This window comes from Bufo bufo, chromosome 3, assembly GCF_905171765.1.
Source record: "Bufo bufo chromosome 3, aBufBuf1.1, whole genome shotgun sequence".
Taxonomy (NCBI): Eukaryota; Metazoa; Chordata; class Amphibia; order Anura; family Bufonidae; genus Bufo; species Bufo bufo.
This window is the reverse complement of record NC_053391.1, coordinates 94,590,707-94,604,463: the sequence shown is the minus strand read 5'-3', so window position 1 is coordinate 94,604,463 and position 13,757 is coordinate 94,590,707. Positions and strand designations below refer to the sequence as shown.

Sequence of the window (13,757 nt, the reverse complement as noted above, 5' to 3'; positions counted from 1 at the left end):
AACGGCGCTCATGTGTACAGATACATTGACATCAGTGGGTCAGGATTCCGCCCGGATGCCATGTGTCTCATCCGGATGGAAAACTCGCTCGTGTTAAAGAGCCCTTAATGAGTATTCCCATGATGGACAATTACAGCTGTACTGTATGGCGGTAAGAGAGGTGCTGCAGAGGTCAGGCCCCACTTTGGCAGACATTGCGGATTACATGCGGTTTTTCTGTGAGGATTCCCGTGCAGAATGTTACTTTTTAATACATGATCTGAGCGGGCAAGACATCAAGAAAAGAGTGGTCCTCCAGAGGGAACTCTCTAGAACAAGGGACCTCCATCTATTACATTTATGTTGTGCAAGAATGGGGGGGAGAGGGTTTTGGCAAATCCCCCTCCCTCTTGGATTCACCGGCTTCCCGCTCCTTCTCCTCCTGGACTGCGATGCTCCGCTGGGCTTCCTCGCTCTAAACATCCGGTTTGACATTGCCGCAGCGGTGACCGGCTTCCCTTACGTCATGACAAATGGTCACATATCGCAAGGAGAGCCGGTCTCCACCCCGGCCAATGATTGGCTGCAGCAGTGTCAAACCAGACGTTTACAGTGAGGAAGCCCAGACGAGCATCGCAGGCCTAGAGGAGAAGGAGCGGGGAGCTGGCGCCAAGAAGCGGGTAACTCCTCTTTTCTTTACAGGTTTGGCCAAGGGGGAGGGGGGGGGGGGGGGGTGCCAAAAGTCCCCTCCATTCTTGCACAACCCCTTTAAAGAAGCACTCCCACAAAAATTCTTATTCTCTGGCCCATTGGAAAAGTAAGTGTTGTAAACTGTGTGGCGCTCACATGCCGCAGCTGAGGAGCAGAAGGGAGGTTATAACCAGTAAGAAGATTACCTTCACTATAGTTTACATCATCTACCTTTCCAGGCCAGAGAATAAAAATATTTGTTGGAGTGCTTCTTTAAAGGGGTTTTCTGGGCTAACGTTAGTTGCAGTGCCAGTGGCTTCAGTTACTAGCTGATCAACGGGGGAGTCGGACCCCCACCGACCTGACGTCCGTGACCAATCCTGTAGTCTGGAGAACCCCTTTTAATAAATCTTCATAATATATCCTGTTTTATAGCTGCCATTTCACCCTCTTAGCCCTGCTACTATAGGAGGAGTCCCAGCTTTACAGAAGAAGCTGACCTCTCGGTGATTTGTTTTTCTCATTGCCCGTGGTTACTTCAGCAGATATGTCACAGATACATAGATCTGAGCTCATCTGTGGTATCCAAGGGCAAGGCAAACAAACGTGTACCTGCCTTCACTTCTCTAAGGTGGGGCTCGAGGGAATTTTTCCATTTAATTTTACAATAAATGGAACATTTGCTGTTTGGGGTTTATTCAGTGGCTTCTGTTGTAAGAATGGCTGTAGGTCCTAGTCTAGGCCAGGGGTAGGCAACCTCCGGCACTCCAGCTGTTGTGTAACTACAACTCACAGCATGCCTACTTGCTCTGTTCTTTTAAGAACTCACATGGAAATGAATAGAGCATGCTGGGAATTGTAGTTTCACAACAGCTGGAGTGCCGGAGGTTGCTGATTCCTGGTCTAGGCAGCCGATTTGTCAACTACAGCAATGTTTTCATGCCATTGAAAAACTACGACTCCCATCATGCCCTGATAGCCGCAGGCTGGTGATCCACAGGTTGGAGATCACTGGACTAGAATATTATGTCAGAAATGACAGCATGTGCTCTTCATACGTTTCCTGAATCGGTAATTCTTCTATTGACTTAGGATCAGCGCGTAATTAAGGCGACTTTAACATCTGCATGTTTTTTTTATAGATCAGTCATAGGATCTCAATAGCGGTGGAAAACGCTTCAGTTTTGTCCCCATTCATTGTCAATGGGGACAAAACTGAAATGAACGTAAGGGAGTGCCCCAGAATGTATTCTGTTCCGTTTTGTTGCTTTCCCATGACATACACAAGAGCGCTTCAGTGGGATACTGATTAAGACAGATCCCGCCATGAAACACAATGTAATTCAATAGTGACTGATCCGTTTTTTTGTACACAAAAAAACAACAACTATTTGGGCCCCCATTGACTTGCAATGGATTTAGTGACGGATGCGTCTTGTTCATTTGGGATATAACACAACCAGATCCGTTCTGAACGGATGCAGGCGGTTGCGTTATATACTGGATGCGTTTTTGCTGAACCCATGTCGGATCCAGCAAAAACCAGATGTGAAAGTAGCCTAATATGCCAAGAACTCGCATCACATAGTAAAAGAGGGGGGGCTTTAGGGTACGGCCACACGTAGCAGCTTTTTGACACCTTTTCGCAGTGGAAATTCTGGTGTGGAATTTGCAAAGGGTGTTCATTTCTTTTGTGTGCGGATGGGAAGGTAATGTAAGGGTGGCTGCACACGGTGCAGATTTGGTTGGAGAAAATCCACATGAAATCTGAACCAAACACACACACATACATTTGCACTTTTTGCATTTTTGGTGTGTTTTAGGGCTGGGTGATATGGCCTAAAATCTATATCGTGATATAATTTGAAGCATGTGCGATATAACGATATATCGCAATATATAATTTTTTTTCTGTATGTATACAAATTACATGGCTATCATCATCTATGTCCCACAGCCAGCGCCATCAGCCCCATGCCATTGCCACCATCATCATGTCCCACAGCCAGCGCCATCAGCCCCATGCCATAGCCACCATCATCATGTCCCACAGCCAGCGCCATCAGCCCCATGCCATAGCCATCCACCCCGACACCCCCTGGTAGATTCGGGCCCCTGCTACTTACCTTTCCTGCACGGCTGGCTGATGGAGTCCGCAGGAGACGGGCCGCGTCTTCTTCCCAGCATGCACTGGGATGGACCTAACGTCACGCACAGCGCCAGCCAGCGCGCTGAAGATGTATGAACGCAAGTCCCTGCTTCATTTAGATGCCGTGAGGAGCAGCTGATTGTCGGTAAAGTCATTTCCATGCAGTGATCACCTCCACAGTATGAGGACGAGCGATGGCTGCTGCTATTGCTCCTTCCCATAGAAAGTTATTAGGAAAGGTAAAGTAGAACTGGTGTAAAGTAGAACTGGCTTAGTTGCCCATAGCAACCGATCAGATTCCACCTTTCATGTTCCAAAGCAGCTTTGAAAAATTTTAAGATGGGATCTGATTGGTTGCTATGGGCAGCTAAGCCAGTTTTCCTTTAGGCTACTTTCACACCAGCGTTTTTGTTGGCTCCGTCATGGATCAGCAAAAACGCTTCCATCATAATAATATAACCGTCTGCATCCGTTCTGAACGGATCCGGTTGTATTATCTCTAAAATAGCCAAGCCGGATCCATCACTAAAACCATTGTAAGTCACTGGGGGACGGATCCGTTTTCTATTGTCAGGACGAATCCGTCTTGCTCCGCACCACATCGTGGACGGAAAAACGCTGCTTGCAGCGTTATTCTGTCCACGATGGGGACGCAACCAAACTGAACGGAATACATTTTGGTGCATTCAGTTTCATTTAGTTCACTTTTGTCCCCCTTGACAATAAATGGGGAGAAAACGGAAGCGTTTTCCCCCGCTATTGAGATCCTATGACTGATCTCAATAGCGGAAAGGAAAGCGCAGATATGAAAGTAGCCTTACACAGGTTTTTATAAATTTCCCCCATTGTTCCTGGAGAGCAGATCACTGTACACACAGCACGATCTGCCGCCTGAGAACAACCATTGAGGTGTGGCACCCGTCATAATTTCACACGCTTCGCTCGTTCGTCGGATGATGTGCGACACCTTTACACAAGCCAAATATAGGGAACGAGCATTCGTAGGACTAAGGGCTCATGCACACAGCCGTAGACTTTTTTGCAGTCCACAAATTGCGGATACAAAAAACACGGAAACTGCGGCAATTTTTATTTTTTCACTCCTTCACAAATGTCCATTTTGCCGACAAGTATAAGACATGTTCGTTTTTTTTTTTTTTTGGGGGGCTTCAGAACGGACTTACGGATGCGGACAGCACACAGGTATGCTGTCTGCATCTTTTGCGGCTCCTTTGAGATGAATGGGTCCACATCCGATCTGCAAGAAATGCGGAAAGGATGCAGACCAAAACTACGGTCGCGTTCATGAGCCCTAAAGACTATAGTCAATCAGCAGAATGAAGGGGCAGCAGTGTCTGGTTCCGCAGCTCAGCTCTGTTCGAGCAGTTGACCCCTTTGTTCTGTTCTCAGAGTCTGGAAGATGTTTTACGTGAATCTGTAGAGATAAACCAGAGTACTGAATGTGTATCACAAGCACTGAGCACATACATATCTACAGTTACATTTGGGTCTTGTTCTTCTAGCACAGCCTCTATGGAGAACTGCATCCTGGCCCTGTGTATGTATGTGTGTGTGTAATATATATATATTTACACTGCTCAAAAAGATAAAGGGAACACTTAACAACACAATGTAACTCCAAGTCAATCACACTTCTGTGAAATCAAACTGTCCACTTAGGAAGCAACACTGAGTGACAATCAATTTCACATGCTGTTGTGCAAATGGGATAGACAACAGGTGGAAATTATAGGCAATTAGCAAGACACCCCCAATAAAGGAGTGGTTCTGCAGGTGGTGACCACAGACCACTTCTCAGTTCCTATGCTTCCTGGCTGATGTTTTGGTCACTTTTGAATGCTGGCGGAGCTTTCACTCTAGTGGTAGCATGAGACGGAGTCTACAACCCACACAAGTGGCTCAGGTAGTGCAGCTTATCCAGGATGGCACATCAATGCGAGCTGTGGCAAGAAGGTTTGCTGTGTCTGTCAGCGTAGTGTCCAGAGCATGGAGGCGCTACCAGGAGACAGGCCAGTACATCAGGAGATGTGGAGGAGGCCGTAGGAGGGCAACAACCCAGCAGCAGGACCGCTACCTCCGCCTTTGTGCAAGGAGGAACAGGAGGAGCACTGCCAGAGCCCTGCAAAATGACCTCCAGCAGGCCACAAATGTGCATGTGTCTGCTCAAACAGTCAGAAACAGACTCCATGAGGGTGATATGAGGGCCCGACGTCCACAGGTGGGGGTTGTGCTTACAGCCCAACACCGTGCAGGACGTTTGGCATTTGCCAGAGAACACACCAAGATTGGCAAATTCGCCACTGGCGCCCTGTGCTCTTCACAGATGAAAGCAGGTTCACATTGAGCACATGTGACAGACGTGACAGAGTCTGGAGACGCCGTGGAGAACATTCTGCTGCCTGCAACATCCTCCAGCATGACCGGTTTGGCATTGGGAGAGTAATGATGTGGGGTGGCATTTCTTTGGAGGGCCGCACAGCCCTCCATGTGCTCGCCAGAGGTAGCCTGACTGCCATTAGGTACCGAGATGAGATCCTCAGACCCCTTGTGAGACCATATGCTGGTGCGGTTGGCCCTGGGTTCCTCCTAATGCAAGACAATGCTAGACCTCATGTGGCTGGAGTGTGTCAGCAGTTCCTGCAAGACAAAGGCATTGATGCTATGGACTGGCCCGCCCGTTCCCCAGACCTGAATCCAATTGAGCACATCTGGGACATCATGTCTCGCTCTATCCACCAACGTCACGTTGCACCACAGACTGTCCAGGAGTTGGCAGATGCTTTAGTCCAGGTCTGGGAGGAGATCCCTCAGGAGACCGTCCGCCACCTCATCAGGAGCATGCACAGGCGTTGTAGGGAGGTCATACAGGCACGTGGAGGCCACACACACTACTGAGCCTCATTTTGACTTGTTTTAAGGACATTACATCAAAGTTGGATCAGCCTGCAGTGTGTTTTTCAACTTTAATTTTGAGTGTGACTCCAAATCCAGACCTCCATGGATTAAAAAATTTGATTTCCATTTTTAATTTTTGTGTGATTTTGTTGTCAGCACATTCAACTATGTAAAGAACAAAGTATTTCAGAAGACTATTTAATTAACTCAGATCTAGGATGTGTTATTTTTGTGTTCCCTTTATTTTTTTGAGCAGTGTGTGTATGTGTGTGTGTATGTGTGTGTGTATGTGTGTGTGTGTGTATATATGTATGTATGTATGTATGTATGTATGTATAATATATAACGACAACTTATTCATGCAGGTTTTTTTCGGCTTTTGATGTCAGTGGATAAAACGGACACAATGCGGTTTGTGAACAAGGCCTGATTGAAGGCTTTAGCTATCCCTTCTTCGTAGACATGAAATCCGTTTTCTGTCTCGCACTTGTCACCAGGAGCCCTTCTCTGTATGGTCTTCCCATTCCCAGTGCATAATACCTTAGCCAAAGGGCTTGGCCAGGCCCCAGTGCAGACCCAGCATTGTGTGCACCATCGATATCCGCCATGTCTTATATCTGGAAACGCCGTCTATATACAGTGCACTGATTGTGTTTTTTCTCTTCTGTTCCTTTTAAAGCAAAGAGTTGAAATCCACAAGCTGCGTCACAGAGACAACCTGATCCTAGGGTTCAGTATCGGAGGTGGCATCGATCAAGACTCCAGCCAGAACCCCTTTTCGGAGGACAAGACAGATAAGGTTGGCATCCTTTACCGTCCTTGGTATTTAAAGCGGTTGGCCCATCTCGGACATTGGTGACGTATATCACTAAGATATGCCAACCAATGTCTGATAGGTGCAGGGACCTGCACCTATCTCTAGAACAGAGTCTGCAGACTAAATGAGAGTGGACCGGACATGCATGGCCACCCTTCATTCATTTCTATGGGACTGATGAAAAAAGCTGAGTGATGGCTCAGCGTTTTCCGTCAGCTTCTTAGAAGTGAATGGAATGGTGGCCACCCTTGCCCAGTTCGTGTCTCATTAATTTCTATGGGACTTCTGATGTGTGCTCCTTGCCTTTTTTCGGCACTCCCGTAGAAATGAATGGAGGGAAGGCCGCGCATGCTCGGTCCGCTCTCCTCCTGTTTGCGGGCTCCATTCTAGAAATAGGTGTGAGTCTCGGAGGTGGGACTTGCACCGATCAGACATTGGTGTCATATCCTAGCAATACGCCCCCACTGTAGGAGATGGAACAACCCCTTTAACGTCTTTTGACAGGTTTTAGTTTGAAGGTGGTGACTGCAGCAACCCATTTACATGGGCAGATTATCAGGACAATTATTGGGAATGGACTTTTATATAAACACTTCTTCTTTTCGATAATTGCCCTGTTAGATTCCCCCCTTCCCCCAATACTCGAGCAAAATGCTTATTTGTCAGGTGATCTTCAGTTTATACAGCACATAAAATCATTGTTTGTGGGCAGCACAGGGATGTGATACCGACAAATGATGAATCTGTGTAGGGATGAACGATCACTGTAGCATGTAGCTCTCATCCCCATGTGGGTTTCCTAAGGCGAGGAAATTGCACCCCATATGGCATGCTGTGCGTGTTTTTTTTTTTTAAATCAGATCTTTTTTATTGAGTGTTTACAGTGTGAATACATTGTTGTACAGATCTTACATAAAAAATGATATACAGACATAACTTATATAATGCTGACAACAATCAGGCTACCAAACAATCAGCATTACACTAATTTTCACCCTTCCCCTCCCGCCCCACTATAGCACAAAAGTACAAAAATACAATATTAGACATTGTTGTTCAGACGTTGAAACGACAGCCAGGGTTCCCATAACTTCTCAAATTTTGATGGGCATCCACGCTTCTGGTATACCACCCGTTCATAACTTAACATCGTGTCTACTGCCCCTAAGAATTCACCTAGGGTGGGCGGCGCTGTCTGTATCCAATGCAAGGCAATTAATTTCCTAGCTACATATAGCACTCTGCTTATCGCTATTTTATGTACCTGACTAGTGGCCAGTTCAGAAACATAGCCTAGCACACACACTCTTGGATCAAGCGGTATCCGTACCTCGTATACGTCATGTATAGTCTGAGTTACCATTTTCCAGTATCTCCCTAGCCTCTCACACTTCCATAGCATATGCATCAAGTCCGCAGCTTCCACAGAGCACCTTGGACAGTCAGCCGTAGGTCTATAACCTATGCGGAACAAAAAAAACGGTGTCTTGTAGACCCTGTGGACTATAAACAGCTGTGAGAGTTTACGACCCTCGCTTAAGGAAGAGAGGGGTATTGCCTCTAGTATGTCAGACCATTGCTCATCCGTTATTTCACCCACATCCTTTTCCCACTTGCCCCTAGCCATCAGCGGGTGTAATAGCAAAAACCTGTCTAGTAGCAACTTGTATACACTGGAGATCATCCCTCTTTTCTCCCCTTTGGAGAGAATTTGATGTAGTGCGATATCTCTCCCAGCCATCACAGTCGGACCCTTAAATGTGGAATTGTATGCGTGCCTCACTTGAAGGTACTTATAGAAGTGAGTCCTGGGTAGCTCATACATCTCTTGCAGCCTGGAGAAGGACATGAAATTTTTATCTTCCAGCAAGTGGCCTAATCTCAGGATTCCTTTCCTTTTCCATGCTCCAAAATCAGACAGAGAAAGGAACTCCGGCAGCACAGGATTGCCCCACAGTGGAGTGTATTCCATATTGCCAACAATTCCCCTTAGCTGCTTAACCCTGTTCCATGTAGACTGCATCAAATACCCCAGATCCCCCATCGGACCACCTTTCCCGGCACCTTTAGTCTCCAGGAGCAACATTAGGTCCCTAGATGACAAGCAATGAGTAAACAACTGACATGTCACCTCACTCGGGTCCATCCACCCTTCGAAGTGCTGGCATTGTGCAGCTAGGAAATATACCCAAGGGTTTGGTATTGCAAGACCCCCTTCCGTTTTAGGATATTGCAGTGTTTCAATTTTAATTCTCGGTTGCCCCTTGCGCCAGATGAGCTCCCTGAAAATAGTATTAATCTGATCAAATTTAGACTTTGACAGCCAGACCGGGGAATTATGCAAAATATAAAGTAACTGGGGCATCAACACCATTTTAATAAGGTTTGCTCTTCCCGCCACCGATAAATATAGTTTACACCACGCCCTAACTTTACTCCTAAACTTAATAACTAGCGAATCAAAGTTAAGGCGTTCAAAGTCCCGAAGTCTGGGAGATACATGTATACCCAAGTACTTAAAGTATACCACGCACAGAATATTTCTTTCATGCACAATCTGCGACTGCGCTTGCCCGTCAAGCAGCATAATTGCCGACTTACTCTAATTTATAGTCAGACCCGACAGGGCACCGAAGCGGTCAATAATTGTCCTAGCCGTTGCCAGGGATGGGCCAGTGTCCCCTAAAAAGAGCAAGGTGTCATCTGTATACATCGCCACTTTATTGTTAACTGCCCCATATTGGAACCCCCGAATGTCTAAGGACCTGCGAATCGCTGCAGCTAGAGGCTCAATCGCAACTGCAAATAGCAGAGGTGACAACGGGCACCCCTGTCTAGTGCCCCGACCCAAACAGAACTTGGGGGACATCCCACCATTCGACCCTAATACATGCTTTTGGACTAGAATATAGCACCCTGACCCAGGATATGTACTCTTCTCCAAATCCCATACACACCAAAACTCTCCACAGGAATCGCCATTCAATGCTGTCAAAGGCCTTGGCCGCGTCTAAAGAAAGGATTGCCCTATCTCCAACATTTTCAGCTGGGAGTTGAATACTGGCAAACACTCTTCTTATATTAATTGACGTGGATTTCTGAGGCATGAAGCCAGTTTGGTCAGAGTGTATGATAGACAAAATAACTTTAGATAGACGCGTGGCCAATACCTTCGCAAGCACCTTAACATCTGTGGAGAGCAAGGAGATCGGTCTGTCTATATGAGTCAGGGAGAGAGTGATCCTTGTCCGGCTTAGGAATGACGACTAAGCGCCTCCTGCATAGACGGAGGTAACACCCCCCTTTCCTTGTAATAATTAAGTTCCGGGAGCAGTACTTCCGCAAAGGTTTTTATGCTGTGGTTTTTAACAAATGCTTCCGACCCAGAAAGCACATTTACTTAAAGGGAGTCTGTCACCAGGAAATTCAATATTAGACCAGGAGCAATGCCTTGTAGGACTAGCTCAGCTGAATCTAATGATACCCATCACTTTTTTTGGGGTTCCCTAAAATCTAATTCAGACATATGATTCCCTGTTTCAGCTGCATAGTTAGAAGCATTTCTCTCAGAAGCAGGGGGTGTCTCCCTTCTGCCAGTACTGTATACAGCGACCTCACTTCCCACTATGTTTTCTTCTAGGGAGCTCTGAAAGCTGATAAGGGGGATAAATCACACTTGCAGAAAAGTAGGAGGCTCCTGTGATGTTCAGAAGCAGTTATTTTTAAATCGGCTCACAATCTCAGCTAGCTCTGACATGCCCCCACTTCCTCTCAGCCTCTGTGTCTAGGGAACGATCTTGGCTGACAACAGGCAGTGGACTGCAAATTAGGTGGAAGTGAGATCCCTAGGGGCCATGACTTTTGCCTGCTTTTTTCAGGTAGATGCAGGCAGATTTTTTTTAAATGTGATTTAGAAACTTGCTAGTTACACCACTCTCTATGAAGTAAAATTAAATCCTGTGAAGTACAGTGACTCTTTAAAGTAATTCAACCCCTGAAATGTCCTCCCAAATGCCTGAGCCCCTCACACACAATGTACTTACCTCGCTCCCTGGCACCCACATCGCTTCTGAAGCCCGTACGGCCGCCGTTGCTTCTCCCCGGGGCATTTCAGGGTCGGATAACCTCTTTAAGCATAACTTGTGGCTGGAATGCTAATTGACTTATTGGGATGTAAGATGACTTCAGACAGCTGCTCGACCAACCCCACAAATACCCTCGCCCCATACCCCCCCGGAATTAACACTCTGAAATCGACTTCTTAGTATAAATGGCCGTAACAGCCCGTTTATTAAAACCACCACATTCTCCACCAACTTTTAATACTGATAATCATAACAGTGAACACATAACACATAAATAACGTGCAATAACATTCCAACACTGTGTAAGGATCCTAGAAGGCAACCCAAGCAAGCTGCGTTCTTCACTCCCCATCTCCACTTGACTTTCCACCTTACCCTCGGTCGCAGTCACCGACCCAAGGGCACCAAATCTTCCAAAATTATCTCTCGATCTACCCCTGTAGGCCTTTTAGCCCAACAGGAGCCCCAGCCATCGGCTTACCGACCTCCTGAGATGCACGCTCCAACGTGTCATGCACCTGTTTAAACATTGAATTGCCTTCCAGGACCCTCCATTAACCTGCCCCTACTACCATTGACGTAGCTACCTAACAATGGGTGGGCAACTCACAGGTACCCCGGACACTTCTGCAAGTCCCACCCCTATCACAGCTTATATACAGCCCGCAAAATTAATACCGCCCCCCTCTACCACCAATCAGACTCCTGACCCGAATCTCCCATAAATTAACCCCTTCCTGCCTTCACCCCCCTCCCCACCCCAAGTCAAGATGCACTTCGCTACTGTCTGCGCCTCGCTCCGTTGCTCCACATACTGCAGTGGCAAACCAAAATGAAACAGATGTGATTTGACAATTTAGCATATGAAACCATTGGTTATCTGATTTGAATTTCAGGGCATCTATGTCACACGAGTGACTGAGGGAGGACCTGCAGAGGTGGCTGGACTTCAGATGGGAGACAAAATCATGCAGGTAAATTAAGCCCGCAGTCGGGTGTGTCCTCACCGTTATCTGTTTCTGTCTGATTCACCACATTCCTGTCTCCTCCAGGTGAATGGGTGGGACATGACCATGGTCACACATGATCAAGCCAGAAAACGTCTCACTAAGAAAAATGAGGAAGTAGTCCGACTTCTAGTGACCAGGAAATCCCTCCAGGAGGTCGTCAGGCAGTCTATGAGGCAGTAAAAATCGCACTGCTGCCCAGATCTCGTCATCTTCTAGTACACAGGTTGAACTAAAGGCCATCTTCCGTGCATGTGTTGTGGCTGGTCTCCATATCTCAGTAATTGGGACATAGTCAGCCGCAGCACGTGCATTTAGCACACACCACCATTTCCAATATATGTCACTTTATATTGCTAGCAGGGGTGTCCTATAATCGCCATTACTATATAGGGTACTCTTAGGTTTATAAAGAACATGCGTTCTCCAGTGAGAAGCGAGAACTGGACCCTAGATGCTGGTCCACACTTGGTCTCACTTTAGCGACATGTTCCAATTGAAAATGCTTTTAGATATAAGCTATTGACTTTATTTTACGCCACTTTATACTCACATCGGGGTGGTGCATTTCCCTTTAATAAGATTCTGCGCAGTAAAATGCTTCCCCTATGAGAACTGATATTTTACATTGGCTGACGACAAAGAACAGTAGCTTGCACTTTTATTAAGCACATTCCATTGTGTTCACATCCCTTCATACTGTCATGTGTTTTATAGGGGATCTGAAATGTCTGTTGTAGTAAATACTGGAAATAACAATTCTGAGGCACCTTTTCTTTGAACTCTGCATTGTGCTCTTCCTCTGTTTTTCCTCCTGGAAATGTATGACTAAAATGGCAACTGAGTGTTCTCCTTGTCAAAGGTGTGTTTCTCTACTCAGTTTGGCACTGTCCCTTTAAAGGAGTTATCCAAGGCTATAACAGACCTCCCAGAGTGGCCGACCCGCGGTGGTGATCATGCTTACCTGGTCCCTTACGTCACCTGTGACGGAGGGAGAACAGGTCATCGCTGCGGCTGGCGATTTGGCTGCAGCGGTCGTGTGCCCCCCGTCAACTGGATGTTGATTTCAGTGCAGCCAGGAGATGAAAAGCCAGCGGTGGAGCGATGGAGACTGAACCCAGCGGCAGCAACCAGGTAAGTATGATCACCACCGCAGGGCGGACACTCTGGGAGGTCTTTATTAGTAGTCTTGGATAGCTCTTTTAAGTACTGACTTTGGAGAGATACTCTATTGACAACGGGAATGGTAGCCAGTTGTCAGGATACATTTCCAGGAGGAATAACCGAGGAACAGCCCAACGCATGGTTCAAGGAAAAGGTGCGCTTACATTGTAATTTCATGGGGCATGCGAGTATTTACTAAAATGGAACTGACAGGTCGTTAAAATGGTTTCCCACCTTTCAGAGATTGATGACCCCCACTGATCAGCTGTTGGCGGCAGCCACCGGAAGCAGAAAGCTCAGTCCAGCGCGCAGTGGCTGTGCTGGCGAGCCGAGCTGCAGGACGCCGGTGACTGCTGAAAATAGCTGATTGTGGGGGTGCAGTGTGTTAGACCTCCACCGATCCGGAGCATAGGTCATCTGTATCTAAACGGGTGGAAAAACCCTTTAAACCTTCTTTTACTAATTCTGACACCATAAGGTGGTTTGGGGAAAAAAACACCACTATAGTTCTTTTTGACCCAAAGCCAGAAATGGATCCAGCAAGAAGAAATACGTCTATAGTTTCCATTTAACCTCCCACTATCCATCTTGCTTATTATTTTATTAACTGGAGGATACAAGATGGACCTGGACAGCAATGGCAGGGACGGTTGTTGCTTCTGCTAAATGTTAACCAGTATTCCCAGCATGTACATTATCACCGGGACTGTCTACAGCGATACATGAACCAAAGACTAACACCAATCCTATTGTGCCGATTGTAGGTCACGGCTCTGCCGGCTGGTCCACATTTGATGTAGATTTTAAGATTTGCAGTATGTGTCTAATTTCAGGAACTGTTTGGGGCTCCTCAATAAAGGGGGATCTTTTTTTATTAATCTGTCTCGGGATTCGCACGGCCATATTTGAGATCTGTTTAATTAGAATTTTTTTTTTCCAAAAGGAAGTGG

General features: G+C 46.6%; 1 protein-coding gene across 1 annotated transcript in view; it reads left to right on the top strand.

Moving 5' to 3' along the window:
* The window catches only part of TAX1BP3 (Tax1 binding protein 3), an 18,182-nt gene extending 4,425 nt beyond the window's left edge, over positions 1–13,757 (top strand). Inside the window, exons 2-4 of the mRNA XM_040423348.1 lie at positions 6,414–6,533; positions 11,533–11,610; positions 11,689–13,757. Of these exons, the coding sequence (XP_040279282.1) occupies positions 6,414–6,533; positions 11,533–11,610; positions 11,689–11,826 (336 nt within the window). The 3' untranslated portion in view covers positions 11,827–13,757. The remainder of the gene's footprint in view (positions 1–6,413; positions 6,534–11,532; positions 11,611–11,688) is intronic.